General features: G+C 39.8%; 1 protein-coding gene across 2 annotated transcripts in view; it reads left to right on the top strand.

Moving 5' to 3' along the window:
• LOC113532858 (protein argonaute-3) overlaps positions 1 to 15,559 on the top strand; it is a 37,470-nt gene extending 21,911 nt beyond the window's left edge. Inside the window, exons 6-19 of one of the 2 annotated variants that reach the window (XM_034297938.2) lie at positions 542 to 676; positions 1,132 to 1,219; positions 1,879 to 2,026; positions 2,217 to 2,336; positions 4,112 to 4,255; positions 5,180 to 5,313; positions 5,453 to 5,637; positions 6,198 to 6,357; positions 6,888 to 6,978; positions 7,139 to 7,333; positions 7,577 to 7,711; positions 9,017 to 9,118; positions 9,806 to 10,005; positions 10,143 to 15,559. In XM_034297938.2, the coding sequence (XP_034153829.1) occupies positions 542 to 676; positions 1,132 to 1,219; positions 1,879 to 2,026; positions 2,217 to 2,336; positions 4,112 to 4,255; positions 5,180 to 5,313; positions 5,453 to 5,637; positions 6,198 to 6,357; positions 6,888 to 6,978; positions 7,139 to 7,333; positions 7,577 to 7,711; positions 9,017 to 9,118; positions 9,806 to 10,005; positions 10,143 to 10,251 (1,946 nt within the window). In that variant the 3' untranslated portion in view covers positions 10,252 to 15,559. The remainder of the gene's footprint in view (positions 1 to 541; positions 677 to 1,131; positions 1,220 to 1,878; positions 2,027 to 2,216; positions 2,337 to 4,111; positions 4,256 to 5,179; positions 5,314 to 5,452; positions 5,638 to 6,197; positions 6,358 to 6,887; positions 6,979 to 7,138; positions 7,334 to 7,576; positions 7,712 to 9,016; positions 9,119 to 9,805; positions 10,006 to 10,142) is intronic. The other variant, XM_034297939.2, reaches the window with a different exon arrangement.
• The last annotated feature ends 248 nt before the right edge of the window (positions 15,560 to 15,807 follow it).

The following is a 15,807-nucleotide window of genomic DNA, read 5'->3' as shown; positions in this document are numbered from 1 at the left end:
TACACTGTTGGGAATTTGAATAATGAATTTAGTTTTATCACAAAATGACAGATAATGAGTTATCACTCAAATATACAGCAAAAGAGCCATCTTGTTTTCTTCCCGATGAATTTGAAATGACTGACACTGTGAAGGCGTTTTGGTCTGACACCCTGGAAGCCCTGCCCTTTTCCACCATTTCACATAATTAATGTAAAATAAAATCTATCAGGGTTTATGTTTGACTTATTTTAACATTTATGAGCCTGCTCGTTATTGTGTTATTGAGGTTTGGATTAAACATGTTCAATTTGAGTGACCAGTCAAACAGACTCATAACTATAAGGGTTCTTTTCAAGAACCAATGTTTTAAACAATGCTAAACAATTTTGATGAGCATTGCTCATTTGTTAGCCACATTAGCTGTTAGTTCCAGTTCAAATACTAAGGAAGCAAACGTGGGCTGATTTTGGGATTAGGCTAAAATTGTGTATATTTTGGCTGAATTTTTCCTTGAACAGTGACTGACTGATGATTTCCTGTTTCTCCATTTTGCCCCTAGTGTCAGCCACGGCCTTTTACAAAGCACAGCCAGTCATCCAGTTCATGTGTGAGGTCCTGGACATCCACAACATTGACGAGCAGCCCCGCCCCCTCACCGATTCGCACCGAGTCAAGTTCACCAAAGAAATCAAAGGTGAGTCTTTTGGAGAATGCTTAATGGAGTTGACTGGGAACTTGGGGGAAAAAATAGGGAACGATGAGTACAAGAGTCTGGCTTCTTCTTGCCCCAGCCTCATCCCAAACTATGCGTCATCTATTTCTCAGAGCTGATCTTTTTGATACGGCTTTCATTCAGAGGTGACTCACAACCAAAACCCTCACATTAACATGCATAATCTGGTGCAGTGAGCATGAAATGTGAACCTTTAAAATATGTAATACAATCTGATGAGTCGTATTCTTCTCGATTTGAAATGGAAGAAGAGAAATACAATGCAAGTTTCATCCCAACTCTGTTCTCGAGTGCCTTCAACAAAAAGTGAATTAAATTCAGCTTGGTTTAAATATTTAAGTGCCCATGCATTTGCTGCAGCATATAATGTGTGGTGTATTTCTGTTACCTTTCCTACCTCGCGTGGTTGTATTTAGGTCTTAAGGTGGAGGTGACGCACTGTGGAACCATGCGGAGGAAGTACCGAGTGTGTAATGTGACTCGCCGACCTGCCAGCCATCAAACGTGAGTCAGCCTCATTGTGGTCCAGAGCAGGGGCCAGAGATGGGACAGGGCAGAGCCGGAGGAAACTTGACATGACTGTTTTTTTTAAAAAGAAAACTTAAAACAAAGATGTTAACAAGGAATTAAAGCTGGATTGCATGATCTCTTTCACAAAAATAAGTGATGTGTTCAAGTGCTCCATTCATCAGGAACATATTTAGATGTTTGAACAAGTACTTAATATTCTCACGTTAAACAACTGGTTTTGTGACACGACACTAATATTTTTGCCATATTGCCAAACCTAATAATGATATTTATTTTTTCCTATAAAAAGTCTGTAAAGCTATATTTGTTCTGTTTAAAAAAAAAAAAAAAAAATCTAGCAAGCAGCAAATTTTTTTTTTTTAAAAATTAGAAAAAAATTTGATGATGTAATAAAATAATGGCATAATAGTCTAATGGGCCAATTAGCTGTTAGTAATATGACACAGTAATGCAATTGTTTATTAATAAGCTTATTAGAATTGTTCTAAATGAGAGTATGATATTATGCTTATTATATTTGCTCTAAATTTCTTTACGCAAACCTGATAACACAAGTGATGTACATGTCATGTAAAGCGTATCGTGATGTACTTCATCGCAGTAACATCTCCTACCTCTGTTCGGTGCTGCAGGTTCCCCTTGCAGTTGGAAAATGGACAAACGGTGGAAAGGACTGTTGCTCAGTATTTTCGAGAAAAGTACAACCTGCAGCTGAAGTACCCACACCTGCCGTGTCTGCAGGTCGGCCAGGAGCAGAAACACACCTACCTGCCCCTGGAGGTGAGACATTAAAGAAATCCTTCTCCTAGAAATGCTAATGTTGCTGCTAATAGTTTAGGTCTCCCTGGTAGCATTGCTAGCTTGTGGTCATTAGTTTAATTTCAAAAGCTCACGTTCAGATAATTCAAATTTTTTTTTTTTTTTTTAACTTTTTTGTTTTGTTTTGTTTCCATGCCTCTTTTCTTTTCAGGTGTGTAACATCGTAGCAGGGCAGCGATGCATCAAGAAACTGACTGATAATCAGACGTCCACTATGATCAAAGCCACAGCGCGCTCAGCACCGGACCGACAGGAGGAGATCAGCAGACTGGTGAGCTCCCCCTGCTGTTTAGTGACAGTATTACACTCTGCTCCTCTAGAACCGTGGTTCTTAAAGTTGGTTGCTCCTGAGGAGTGTGACATGCATCCAGTAGGTCCACAGTGTTATTAGTTTTTCCTGTTATGATAGTGGAGATAACTCTAACTCTATTATAAATCTGTTATAGGTGTTCTAGTTATAAGTGTCCTTAATCAAAAGGAACGCATTAATTGTAAAGTTAAACTGTAGACAAGTTTGATTCTAACTGTAACAAAATGTGGAAAAATGCCATTAATATTAATCTTTGTTAGTCATCACTCCATATACTCAGGAGGCAGGAGGCGTGGGCTAAAGTTTGATGGCAGAATTCTGTCAGAAATGATTTAGATAATAACATAGTTTTGGTTTGGTGTTTTGGAATATTGATTAATAAGCGGAAAGTAAAGTTTAATAAGTTAATAAGTTTAATAAAGTTGTGTAAATGTTTTCGTGCGCCAAACCGAACAAAAAAATTTGTGCTAGATTGACAGAAGTTTCTGTAATTTGTTGATTTTCTTAATATTTCTGTTCATATGTTGATAAATGCCAATCAGCTTGTAATTACCAAGTGCTTTCAGAGCACAGCTCATTTGCATTAAGTGACAAACACAAAACTCCACAAAGGCAAAAAAGCTCACAAGCTGAAAATGTCAGAATGACGACTGCACTGTTTAACCGCGGTATACATTAAATCTTCCAGTAATGCAGCTCAGCCAGAGCAGTGCGTTGGCTACCGTAGATACATAATAACACTTGTTCCTGTTATACGGTGTCATTACTTTTGACCTACTTGAATGGCTTGTGTGTCTTGATGTATGGATTTATGGATATCAAAACAACTGAGTTTCACAATATTTTCCTTCAGTTAATGTTCAGAATTGGGGGAAAAAAATCTATTTAAACTTTTAAAGCGTAATCCGTGTATGATGTTGCAGTAACCCGCACTAATTATGCAATCCGAAGCCGATCAATCAAGGTTAATATTAATGAGTCTTCTTGTATATAAATTTATATCTATGTAAGTTTATCTTCTTATATGTAAATTTATCTCAGAAGCTTTCATAGGATTTGGCCGTCTTTCTGAACTAACTGGGTTTTCATGAATAGCACATTTCTTGTGTACATTCTTCTGTGAATGATTTATGAATTCATGTGAGCGATTTATGAATTTATGAATAAAGAACGATTTATGAAAAACAATTTATGAATAAATGGCGCCCACTGTCTTTTGAGGTGATGATCTAGTCATGTGACTTGTACAATGCTAGACTACTCTCTGTTGTTAGCAAGCTTCAAGCACCAAACATGTCTTGGCTCATCAACTCCATTTGGGTAAAATGAGGGTGATGCATGCCAATTTATTTATTTATTTTTTTCTTTAAAAATGTCTATAACTGATTCATTTAGTTCTAAACAGTGTGAGATGGGCCGTGGGCGTAATGAATTTGACATTGCTGATGTACAAAATGTCCCCAGTTTGCGCCCGTGATTTTAAAAATAGCCTTTTAGTGTTTGTTTTCAAGCGCACGCATAGAGGATTGCAGCTCGAGCTGGTATTTAGAACCGAAATGTTCTGTCAGCGGATGGAATGCTTTTCAGGAGAAAGCTTTTCAAGTGTTTGTCGTGATCTCACTGCACACAAATTTCTCTTCTCTATTTTCCATGTCTCTCCATTCCGCCTCATTCTCTTCATACTTCTCTCCTCCTCTCATGTTATTTAAAAAAATATTTTTTTATCATCTTCTCAGGTACGCAGTGCCAACTATGAGGCCGATCCGTTTGTGCAGGAGTTCCAGTTCAAGGTTCGGGACGAGATGGCTCACGTGACGGGCCGTGTGTTGCCCGCGCCCATGCTGCAGTACGGGGGCAGGGTGAGCTCAGAGAACTTTCTGGTACCCTTCCTTTAAATCACGCTCATCTCTCTTTGTTCGTCTGCCTGTCTGGTCCTCCACTGGAGGAACTAACCCTGTCTCTAACCTCTGCTGGTGTGATCTGTGTGTTGAACAATAACTACATCACTGTGTCAGGGTTTGACCAATTGCCATTAGTCAGCGATTAACTGTCTATCATTTTACTGCTGTTTTTTTTTTTGCAGTGCTGAATTTAGAATCAAGAATTGATAGTTTTCACAATGAAGAACAATCACTGTCAAAAGACTTCTCATTCATGCAGTAAAAACCAAATGGACTCATAGCTTGTCCTTTAAGAAACAATCACCTCTGATTACACAGTGAAGTTGACACAAAGCTAATTGCTATTGTCACAGCCATTGCCATAATCACATTTGCACGACAACGCACATAAAAATAGCTTCTGATTTCACCACTTGACACATGAATTGTGATGTGAGCTTTCTGACAATAAATTGACAGTGCAACACACTAAGCAAACAGTAGAATAAGGACTGTTGATTTAATGCACCAAAGTGAATAAAAATCCAATATCTAATGCCTGCCAATTAGATAAACATGGCTTAGCACAAAAAAACTGCAGTCAAATTAATTAAGCGATGTAAAATGTTATCACAATATAAAAGCTATTTTAAAGATGCAAGTAGTTAAGAAATGCATGTTGGTCATCTTTTGATGTCTAGGATTTCTTTTTTGTAATCTACACACCTGATTTTGTATTTGACCTGATGTTAATGTATAGAAGAATTTTGACATTTTTATGGAGTTTAAAGTAGTAGTCCTGTGTATGAGCCCATTTTGGCTATGTAGTTTGTTTGGTTTTGTGTGTGTGTGTGTGTGTGTGTGTGTGTGTGTGTGTGTGTGTACACCAGCATGCAGCAGATCAACGCTGTGCTTTTCTTGCAGAACCGGACCGTGGCCACGCCCAGTCACGGTGTGTGGGACATGCGGGGAAAGCAGTTTCACACTGGTGTAGAGATCAAGATGTGGGCCATCGCATGCTTTGCCACACAGAGGCAGTGCCGCGAGGAGATCCTTAAGTACGTTCTCTGTCTGTGTTCTTATCACAGACATTTATAGTGCTGTCAGTAAGAGTTTGTAATGAGCCGACCACTGTCTAGAGTGGTAGAACACATAACTTATGATAGATCCTGGCTACTCACTTTTATTGTCTTTTAGGGGGTTCACAGATCAGCTGCGCAAGATCTCGAAGGATGCCGGGATGCCCATCCAGGGCCAGCCGTGTTTCTGTAAGTATGCGCAGGGAGCCGACAGCGTGGAGCCCATGTTCAGACACCTTAAGAACACCTACTCCGGCCTGCAGCTCATCATCGTCATCCTGCCTGGGAAAACTCCTGTCTATGGTACACAGCAACGCAAGACACATCTCTGATAACTGTCTGTCCAATAACAGTTTGAATAAGTAGGCATGGCGTTATGCTGTATCTTTAAATGGCAGTTTATAGTATTTTGAAAAACCCCTGTACATTTGAACCCGTTTGATCAAGAGTGTTCAGCACAACACACTTTGCCCCAGTAATGCAGACTCTATAACAGGAACAAAAAAAGTTAGCAAACCACGGCCCAGGCACTGAAATCATCCCTGGTTGGTGGAAACATACATGAAGTCCCTAGATTACTTAAAAGGTTCCTCTGGTGGAAACATGCCTGTATAAAAGCAGCTTTAGGATTCTCTTCTAGTGAAACAGTGAAAGAGTGAGATTGTTCTCTGAAGCTTATGTTTGACAGTCAGTGACGTTCAGTACTGCCGGCTGTAGCCCTTCTTTGCATCACAAACTTTAAAAGATTTCTAAAATGAAAATTGTCTCTGGTTCCTCTGATAGGAATGTGTTTTTATTTATATTAAAACAAATTAAAGTCATTCTAAAGTGACTGTGTGTGTGTGTGTGTGTGTGGTGTATAGCGGAGGTGAAGCGTGTAGGAGACACTCTTCTAGGAATGGCCACTCAGTGTGTGCAGGTGAAGAACGTGGTGAAGACGTCACCGCAGACGCTCTCCAACCTCTGCCTCAAGATCAACGTCAAACTCGGCGGCATCAACAACATCCTGGTACCACATCAACGGTGAGCGAGAGAGAGACACGTAGAGAGAGAGAGAGAAGGCGAGAGACGCAGAGAGAGACAGACAGAAGGCGAGAGACATGTATAGAGAGAGAGTGGTATACGTTTTATTAATGTGGACAAAAAAAATGAATGAGTTTAGAAGATACAAGTAAAGAAAGAGAGACCAAAGAAATGGTAGATAAAGAAAAAGGAAGAAAAAAAAAGTGTGCATGTTTTTATATCGTTTTATGTGTGTGCATGTTTTTATATCGTGGTGGGGACCAAATGCCCCCACAAGGATAGGAATAGTTTTGTCCTTGTGGGAATATTTGGCTGGTTTCTCCATGAGGAAAACATTATTATTTTTTTTTAAACAAAACCTGAAACTTTTATTTTTAAAAAAACAAAAGTTTCCTTTTGGTTACTGAGGTTATGGTCAGAGTTAGATTTTGGTATAGACATAGCATTAATTAGCTGCATTAATAATTTCCTCAGTGGAAGGTCCTTACAAGGATAGTAAGACAAACGTATGTGTGTATGTTGTTTTTCAGGCCATCAGTGTTCCAGCAGCCTGTGATCTTCCTGGGTGCAGATGTCACACACCCTCCTGCTGGGGACGGGAAAAAGCCGTCCATCGCTGCGGTGAGTGATTTCTCTTGTCCATCTGCCTCTAACTGCTCATTAGAGCACTTATTCTTCGTCTTCTTTCTTTTTCTTTCTTGTCTCTTGTTTTTATTCTTTAATTCTCACTCATTCCCATCTCTTCATGTCTTTCTCTCTCTCTCTCTTTGTCTTTCTGTAGGTGGTAGGCAGTATGGATGCCCACCCCAGTCGGTACTGTGCCACTGTGCGGGTGCAGAGGCCGCGGCAGGAAGTGATTCAGGACTTGGCCTCCATGGTACGTGAGCTCCTCATCCAGTTCTATAAGTCCACTCGATACAAACCCACCCGGATCATCTTCTACAGGGACGGAGTGTCCGAGGGCCAGTTCAGACAGGTCAGTACTCACAGAGTCTTTTAAACAACTATGCAATAACTCAAACTTCTTGGACTAGAACTCAGCCCTGGCTCTATTTTATGTGCCTACAAAGACTAAATCTAAAACTAATAGAGTACAGCATATACAATAATATTTATATATAATATAATAAAAACTACATCAGACTGTATAGCAGCTGCATCAGTAGTGAGAGCAGTTCTCCTATCTGACACAGGATTGTGTGTGTACGCTTTGTTTCAGGTGCTGTATTATGAACTGCTGGCTATCAGGGAGGCCTGCATTAGCTTGGAGAAAGAGTACCAGCCTGGCATCACCTACATTGTGGTGCAGAAACGCCACCACACCCGCCTGTTCTGCGCTGACCGCAATGAGAGGGTGAGCTTATACACAGACATTAGACATTTCCAGTCTTTACATCATAATCAAGGCCTCACCTTTTATCATTTCATGATATGATATTATCTCGAGTTACACTGACGCTCCGAATGGGACTACCTATATCTCAGGAGTACAAATGCTATCTCAAAATTCTGCCTCCCTAGGCAGCCTTCTACTGAATGTAACAGAGTGTCCATTTTAGTGATATTCTGAAGTATTTTGACTAACATAGTCACTACATGTTATGGATTGTAAGCAAGTGCTGACATTAACATTTATTACAAAATTACATAAGTATTCGTCTCTTTTGAATTTTTCCAGTCCATTGGTGAACAGCAAATTTCAAGTCTTGCTCAATCTCATTGGGGTTTGGGCTTTGACTGACACATCCAGGTTTTGAACTACTGTAGTGTAGGTTTGGTAGTACTCTTAAGGACGTTGTTTATATCACAATATAACTTCAGACTTTTTCAATTTAAATAACAGGTGCAAAGAATGTAAAGTAGCTCCTTGTATGAAAAAATGATAAAAATAACTCCGTGAATGATTAATTAATGATGAAGTCTGATAGAAATCGTCTTCAGTGACACTTAGGCCTGAAAGGTTAACCTATAATCTTGCTTACCAGACTTTAATATTGAGAAGCTCCTCCCACAGACACATATTAGCTGTAAACTACTCATCTAACCATATCCACACCCAGTGCAGATGGATTAGTAGCTGTTGGGGGGCATCATTCACTTATCCCTCTACCGTCTCACTAATCTTTATCAGCCAAATGCTTAATTACACTCATTAACACAAGAGTCCATTCGTTCACAGCTTGTAATTATTTTACTTCAGCTGCACTGCGCTGAGAGAATCTGACTTTTTAAGATACACGCAAGAGGCGCAAGCATTGGCCTTATATACAGTGAGTGTATTAGAACCACTGTAAAGCAGAAAGGCCGAAACCTCTGAAAGGGACTGTGCTCTCTTAAATTGCCAAATTGACCAGTTGGTGAAGCTTAACAGGGATACTGCAAGGGAAAATGGAGCTCTAATGGTGAGACCTAGTCTGTTTGCATTCTCTGTTCACTCTTTTACAATTAAATAAATCTGTAATTGGCAGAAGAATGTGATAATACTCTAGATTTTCATCTGGTAACCTCTGTAAGTCTAACTACTTTTCAACCTTTTTGTATCATGAATTCCATCTGGAAATGGATGACTAAACTAAGAGTTAAAAAAAAAAAAAAAGTTTAATGCTAATAGAAAGTCTTATTAATTGTTAACATCTGGCAATCTGGATGTTGTCTGCAGGTGGGCCGCAGCGGAAACATTCCTGCTGGTACGACTGTCGACACAGACATCACACACCCTTACGAGTTTGACTTTTACCTCTGCAGCCATGCTGGAATACAGGTACACACATGTTCCTGAACTAGACATCTGTGTGGGGGATTGCATTGCATCAGGCTTAATAGAATTTATTTGCATCTCCAGGACTTTGCAGTGCTCCCTTCTCCCACGCTTTGCGGATAAGGACATTACTTGACTAATTATAATGAGCAATTGCTGCTTAGCTAGTTTTGAAAGTTTTTGCCATGTTCACTCGTTTAGAAAAAGCTTGCAAAGAAAGACAAAACATTCCTGTAAGAATTTTGAGGTTATTGCTTGCTAGCTGACCTATACTTTCCTACCAAAGTTGAAACAAACCTCCATATTAGACGTTGCTTGTTTTGGACACTTGCCTACTGCAGTGCATTGTGGGAGCACACCAGATATTTTTCAGTTTCATTTTTTATTATAAAATGGCAAAGCTCTCTAAGCAGTGAAGTCTGTGATTTGTTTGTTTTGCTTTATGTTGCTTGAAATCACAACCTTCCCTTATCAAATTTATATTTATTTTTGAGTTCTTAGACTTGGACAGGTCACCTGAATTGAATGGGTTTAATCTGATCCTCAATAAACAAGTCAGCCTATAATAATGTCAACTTGGACCTAATGTGTTCTGTCAGTACCAGTCTTGAGTACCAATTAGTACCATGCAGTACATAGTATCTATTGAATAGACAAATGCGTTTAAACATAAAACGTTTTCTCTACCAGGGCACAAGCCGCCCCTCTCACTACCATGTGCTGTGGGACGACAACTGCTTCACAGCCGACGAGTTCCAGCTGCTCACCTACCAGCTGTGCCACACGTATGTGCGCTGCACACGCTCTGTCTCCATCCCCGCACCTGCCTACTACGCCCACCTGGTGGCCTTCCGTGCCCGCTACCACCTGGTGGATAAAGAGCATGACAGGTGAGGGTCTTTCACATTTCTAAAACTACTAGCTAAGTTGCTTACTTTTTCTTGTGAACTTTGTTGAAACAGAAGCAGAAAATGATGCGTGATGTGGTTAATCATTCCTCCTTTCTCTCTCTCTCTCTCACCCTAAGTGCCGAGGGAAGCCACGTCTCTGGTCAGAGTAATGGCCGAGACCCCCAGGCTCTGGCCAAAGCTGTGCAGATTCACCATGACACCCTGAGGACCATGTACTTCGCCTGAGAGCCCTGATTCATCCCACTCGCTCGCCCACACACCTCCTCCTAAATGCGGACCGGACACTGTGCGGCAGGAAGCGGGGGGGTGGGGGGTTCATGGGGGTCTCGCCAATCCCAAATCCGGCCTGAGAGTGCACACCTGCTTTAATCCCACACCCAAAACTGAGCACTGTTATGCAATATTAAACCAGCCAACCACGTTTTCTTATTTATTTTGGAGGAAGGTGACCCTTGCACCAAACAAAAGGGAGTTTCCCCCCCCGTCTGTCTGCTTGATTTGTTTACCTCAAGGTTGTAACAGCAGCACTTTGACCGCCCAGTTTTTGCAGAATGACACTCCAGGAAAGCTGAAAGGAGTTAGGAAAGGGACGAGTTTGTCTTCTGCTAGATCAACGAGTGTCAGTTGTTATGAATTATACTTTAGGAATATCTCAAAAATTCACACACAAGCTCTAATTATAAGTGCCACCCATTAGGGCCAGATGATATTACAAACTGCTTTTTTTTTTTTTTCTTTTTTTTCCTTTTCCATAGAGCTTCATTTGTTTCCCTCAAGCTTCGTGCCGAGTTAGTCCTCCCATGGTGGTCCTGCTCACTGAGCTTTCATTTACTACAATGCAAAGTGATCTTATTTTTAATGTTTATGTGTATAAAATTGTAGGTTTTTTTTTTTTTTTTGGTTTTGTTTTTAATTGCTCCCAGTATTTATTTTCCTGTTTTAGATGATTTTAGATTTTTTTTTTCCCAGCATTCTCTTTTCTCCCTTCTTTTTTTCTTTCTCTTGTTTTAAACACCAAGTAGAGGCCATGTTATAGGACAGATTGTGATATTCCGGTTTTAGTGCAATAATGGATCAGCGCCTATGTAGAGTACAGCTTTCTGGATCATGTGAGAATGGAACAGGGATAAGGATGTGAGGATAATGATAGCAACCCAGCGCTCTGTATGTGAATAGGAGTTGGAGGGTTGTAGAATATAAGGTGGAAACGTGTATGTTTGGCGCTTTTACAGTTGCATGCGCATATTCAAAAAAATATATATAATAGGTAATAAATTAGTAGATCTCTTTGATGAGGGTTCAAAATCAAGTGCCTGGTTTTAGAAAAGGAATATTTTCTAGAAGGTTTTTTTTTGTTAATGAAAGATTTTAAGAAAATGGTTAATGCAGTGCATTAAGATGCCCAAGAGTGCAGTTTTGCTGGAGTTGTGATTTTTAAAAAGGCTTCGAGGTCACAACTTTATTCGATTGCAGAAAGCCATGATCTGTTCTTAACTTCTGTTTTGCGATGGAATGACGTTAAGAATTTCTTTCACTGATCAGTATTGTGTGGCCTTTAGGTCATCTTTGGATTCAGTACGAGTCCTTCATAGCCGTGTAACTCTCCCAGCTTTTTATCCTACACAGCAGAAACTTATCCCATCGTCTGCCACTTCTGATCAGGATCTAGCTGCTATTATACAGGTTCCTTTGACGAGACTGACGGTGTGCTTCAGGTTCATTCAAGGACGAAAGAGAGTGAGGTGATGCAGCAGCACATGGTGTGTGTGTGCACGCTTGTTCACCAGAGGGCCAGTAGAGGGCAGTGTGGAGTTTTACTTGCAGGCTCTCTTGCTCCTTCTGAAGCACGTCCCGTTTTGTAAGCGAGGGGACAGTAACCTGCACTAATTAAAGCTGAATAAAGCTTGGTGCTATACTGTGCGTCGTTTATGGCGCACACTACAGAGATTTTGATGTGAGGGTGGGAACATGGAGTGTGCAAATGGTGCTGGCTACATATCTCTTTTTGTTGGAACAGACATTTGGGTTGTGTTTGATTAGGTGTGCTGAAGAGGACAGCTGTGGTACCTATGACGCCTAAACCTCAAACCAGTTCATGTCATGCTAAATGGTCCCTGATGGCATCTATCACTTTAATAACTTACTGGAAAAATCCGACTTCCTTTCCAATCCAGAGTTGACGTATTTATAACTTTTTTTGTTTTTAAATTATTTCATAGACAAAAATGTAGTTTTACTGACTTTATGTTACTAAATACTATAGACAGCGGTAATGGTGCAAGATTATGTTATGTAGAGACTGTGCTTTAAGGCTGTACTTTGTGTCTGAAGCATCTTCTGAGCAGAGATATTAGTGCATGTGCTAAAGTTGAACATCACAGTGAGCTTGAATGCATCACCATCTAATCAGGTGATACAGTGTAGTGTATAAAGTTTGTACCAATCCTGTTTCTCATTTTTAAAACAATACGAATATTCTAGTACTAGTAGTACCAATACCAAGGAACAAAGCCTGCTCATTGCAAGCTTCTGTCACCAGTTTATGTAAATCATCACAAGCATGTTGGTGTGCTTTAGGACAGTTTATGTCCTATGGTAATGTGCAAGATCTGTGTTGTATATTTTAACACCACATGTTCACAACATAAAAGACATCACTGAATCGGATAATCTGTAAGTTAAAACCTGATCCAGTGCTGATATCGATACTGTGATGAGTATGTCTTTAAATAATGGAACCACTATCGGAGTTAGTATGGTTGATCATCAGTTTTGACCCACCATGACAGTGTAGAGTATTTATAAATTCTTGTTTAAGGAAGGTTCTGGTAGCAGATGTTGTGAATAAAGCTGTGTAGCATGTTGGACCGGATGGTGCTTAGTGTGTAGCAGTTGTATTTTGCCTCATGAGTATTCTCAGCTTCACATAATTTTTGTTCAGCACAGTGGCTGACGTTTTGCTATCCTTTCATGAGGACTGAAGTCGACTCGAACCGCAATCGAACCGAAACTCCTAGGCCTTCCCCTTTTCAGTGTTCAGTGTAAAACGTGTGGAGCCAAAAGAGGTTAAAGTCCTTAGAAAGTGCCTTTCCTCATGACGGTGCTGAAGAATCCGAATTTAAGTGACAGATCAAACAGTTTTCTTTATCTTACCTTGCACACATGCAGACGCATGCACAAGCTTACATTCAGACATTTTTCATCTAAAGAACGAGGCTTGGTGAAGTCTCTGTGTATATTCAGTTATAACGTTGATAATATATGCCAAGTATAACAAAAAAATGTATATGATTGAGCTCTGGGTTTTGTGTCAGGACCAGCGGGGAAGGTGTTCAGGGGGAATTGGTACACAGCCTGACATGGAGAGAAAAGCCTAGCACTGCACTTTAAAGACTGCCACCCAAACCGGAAGTAAAGACTGATTTTCTTTCTGATTGTTTGGGATTTTTGTTTTTTATCTTCTAAGCATGTAGGCATGTGCCGGACAAAAGATCAGACTATCCCGGCATCCCATTTAGGAGGATGTTGCCTAGATAGGTGGCTTTTATGGGCAGTGTTTGCACTCTGAAGGTAGTGCAGTCTCACTATTTAATGCCTGAAATTAGCCCCGCCCCCGGGTGGAACAAGACTGTTCAGTAGCTCCTTATAAATACTCCTGAAATGTGTGTAGTTTAAGAGAAATTTAAGACATCTCCCAAAGCAGCTCTTAATTACAATTTTAATCTGATAAGTCGTGATGAAACATTAGACAGAAATTTAAGAATTTAATATCGGCACATGCCTATTCGACAGTCGAGATTTAAGTTTGGCTCCCCGCTGGTTTGAGGTCATTTCAGGTGGCTTTGTCACCACTCGTGCAATGCCCTATAGAGAGTACTTACAAATATCATGAGTCTATTTTATTACCTTCACTTTTGACCTGGAGTATTAGGGTCAAGAATTAGAGACCCCTCAGGCGCTTGTCGGTCACATGGGTGCCCGTCGGTCCAGGAGGAAATACCTCTTACAAGAGATCTCGAAACACTGCACCTCACTGACCTTGGTATGCTGCAAATGTTCAAGTAAACGAGTTAAACTGCAAACATTGCTTTGATTACAGTATCAGTGCTAGATTTAATGCCTGACAACATTTATCCTTAACTATTTGAGTAGATTGTAAGAAGTGGGTTTTTTTTGTGTGTGAGTGTCTCTTTAACACTTCTTTCTGTTTATTGAGCCAACTTTTCATTTTTGTCTTATTTAATTTTTTTTTCTTTTAATATATTCGAAATATATATGCGAAATATTTTATGGTGTATTTATTAAAAGCGTTCTAAAGTGCGGCTGGAGTGTCCGCATAGTAGGCAGCATTACAGAGGGGGGAAGGAGGGGCAGCAAGAGGGCGCCACATCCCAAACAAGCAGTCCTCACTCTTGTGTTAGACGAGAGCCCTTCAGATCCAGTGCTGAAGAGCCGATTTCTTTTTAAAACCAGTCTCCCAGAATCGTCTGGTTTCCCTGATTAGTGCTGGGATGGAATCCTGTGCACAGTTTGACATTTTGGAAAGTTGAAGAATGTTAGTCAGGTTGAATCAGAAGTGTGCTGATAATCAGTTGTACAATATATCATGACACTCAGCACTTTAGTGTTATCATCATGGACAGATGAAAAATATCATTACCCCTGTGTTATATATGTTTGTGCTTCATTCAGAAGGCTTCCTCATTTTGGACAAAAATGACCCGCATGGAGAAGGCAATCCCACAATTCTGTTCACCATGGGTTTTAAAAGAAATAAACACTTTTATTTACAGTAATACAGTTTGCAAACCTAAATTCAGCACGTCTAATTATTGAGAGATGTTATCAGGACTGGATCTTCAACAACGCTAAGCAATCTTTAAACACAGTGAGGGTGACTGCGAACATGATGTTGTATTAAGGCATAACATAGTATCTTCAAGAAATTATTCTCCCTTGGCATATTCTTAGGCATGACGTGGAGCAGAGTTACTGTTACCACCTATAACAACACATCCTGAATTGTTTTATCCCTCTTATACCACAGCGAATTGCAAACTATTACAATGTTTCTACATTACAATTTATTAAAGAGAGACATGTCATATTTTTTTAATCCATTTATAGTTACACGTAATGTCAAATGTCTGCTTAAATTTAGTTCCTGTTACCACTTGCATTCTAAAACCTAAAAACAGTCGTACTGTCACCACCCTTTCTTTTTTTTCTCCTATAAAATTAGCAAGACAAAAAAATGCAGCTTGTCATATTACTGAGAAACCAAAAGCACAAACTCATGTATCTCCTTTGTCGGAGAACTTGCTGACTGTTACAAAGGAGCTGACACTGAAGACTTCTTCCATAAATGTTGAATAAACGTCTCCTAACAGAAACTTCTATGATTTTGCTGTAGAAATGAGACCGTTGCTGTAGAAGTGATAACGTTAGAATGGGTGCATTGTTATAAACCTGTGATTTGAATTGTAGCCAGCGTTACTGTCAAAGCTGCTGTTGTAAAAAAAATAAAATTTAATCAACACTTTTTGATTAATCAGATTTGAGAATTAAGCAGCGCTGTAGTATAAATAGTATAAATCCAATATTAAAATCTTCTATCACAATAATCACTTAATAAACTTTTATCGTTGTTTACGATGATATTTTTAATCACATTAGACTGGAAATCATTTCTCAGTCAGAGCGAATGTTCTGTCTGCCATGTTTTTTAGTGGAGCTCTTATTTGTTGAACAGAATCATGGGATTGCCTTCTTGTTCAAAAT

The sequence above is a fragment of the Pangasianodon hypophthalmus genome, chromosome 22 (genome assembly GCF_027358585.1).
Source record: "Pangasianodon hypophthalmus isolate fPanHyp1 chromosome 22, fPanHyp1.pri, whole genome shotgun sequence".
In the NCBI taxonomy this organism is placed as follows: domain Eukaryota; kingdom Metazoa; phylum Chordata; class Actinopteri; order Siluriformes; family Pangasiidae; genus Pangasianodon; species Pangasianodon hypophthalmus.
Note: the sequence above shows the minus strand (reverse complement) of the source record. Positions and strands in the feature narration are given on the sequence as shown.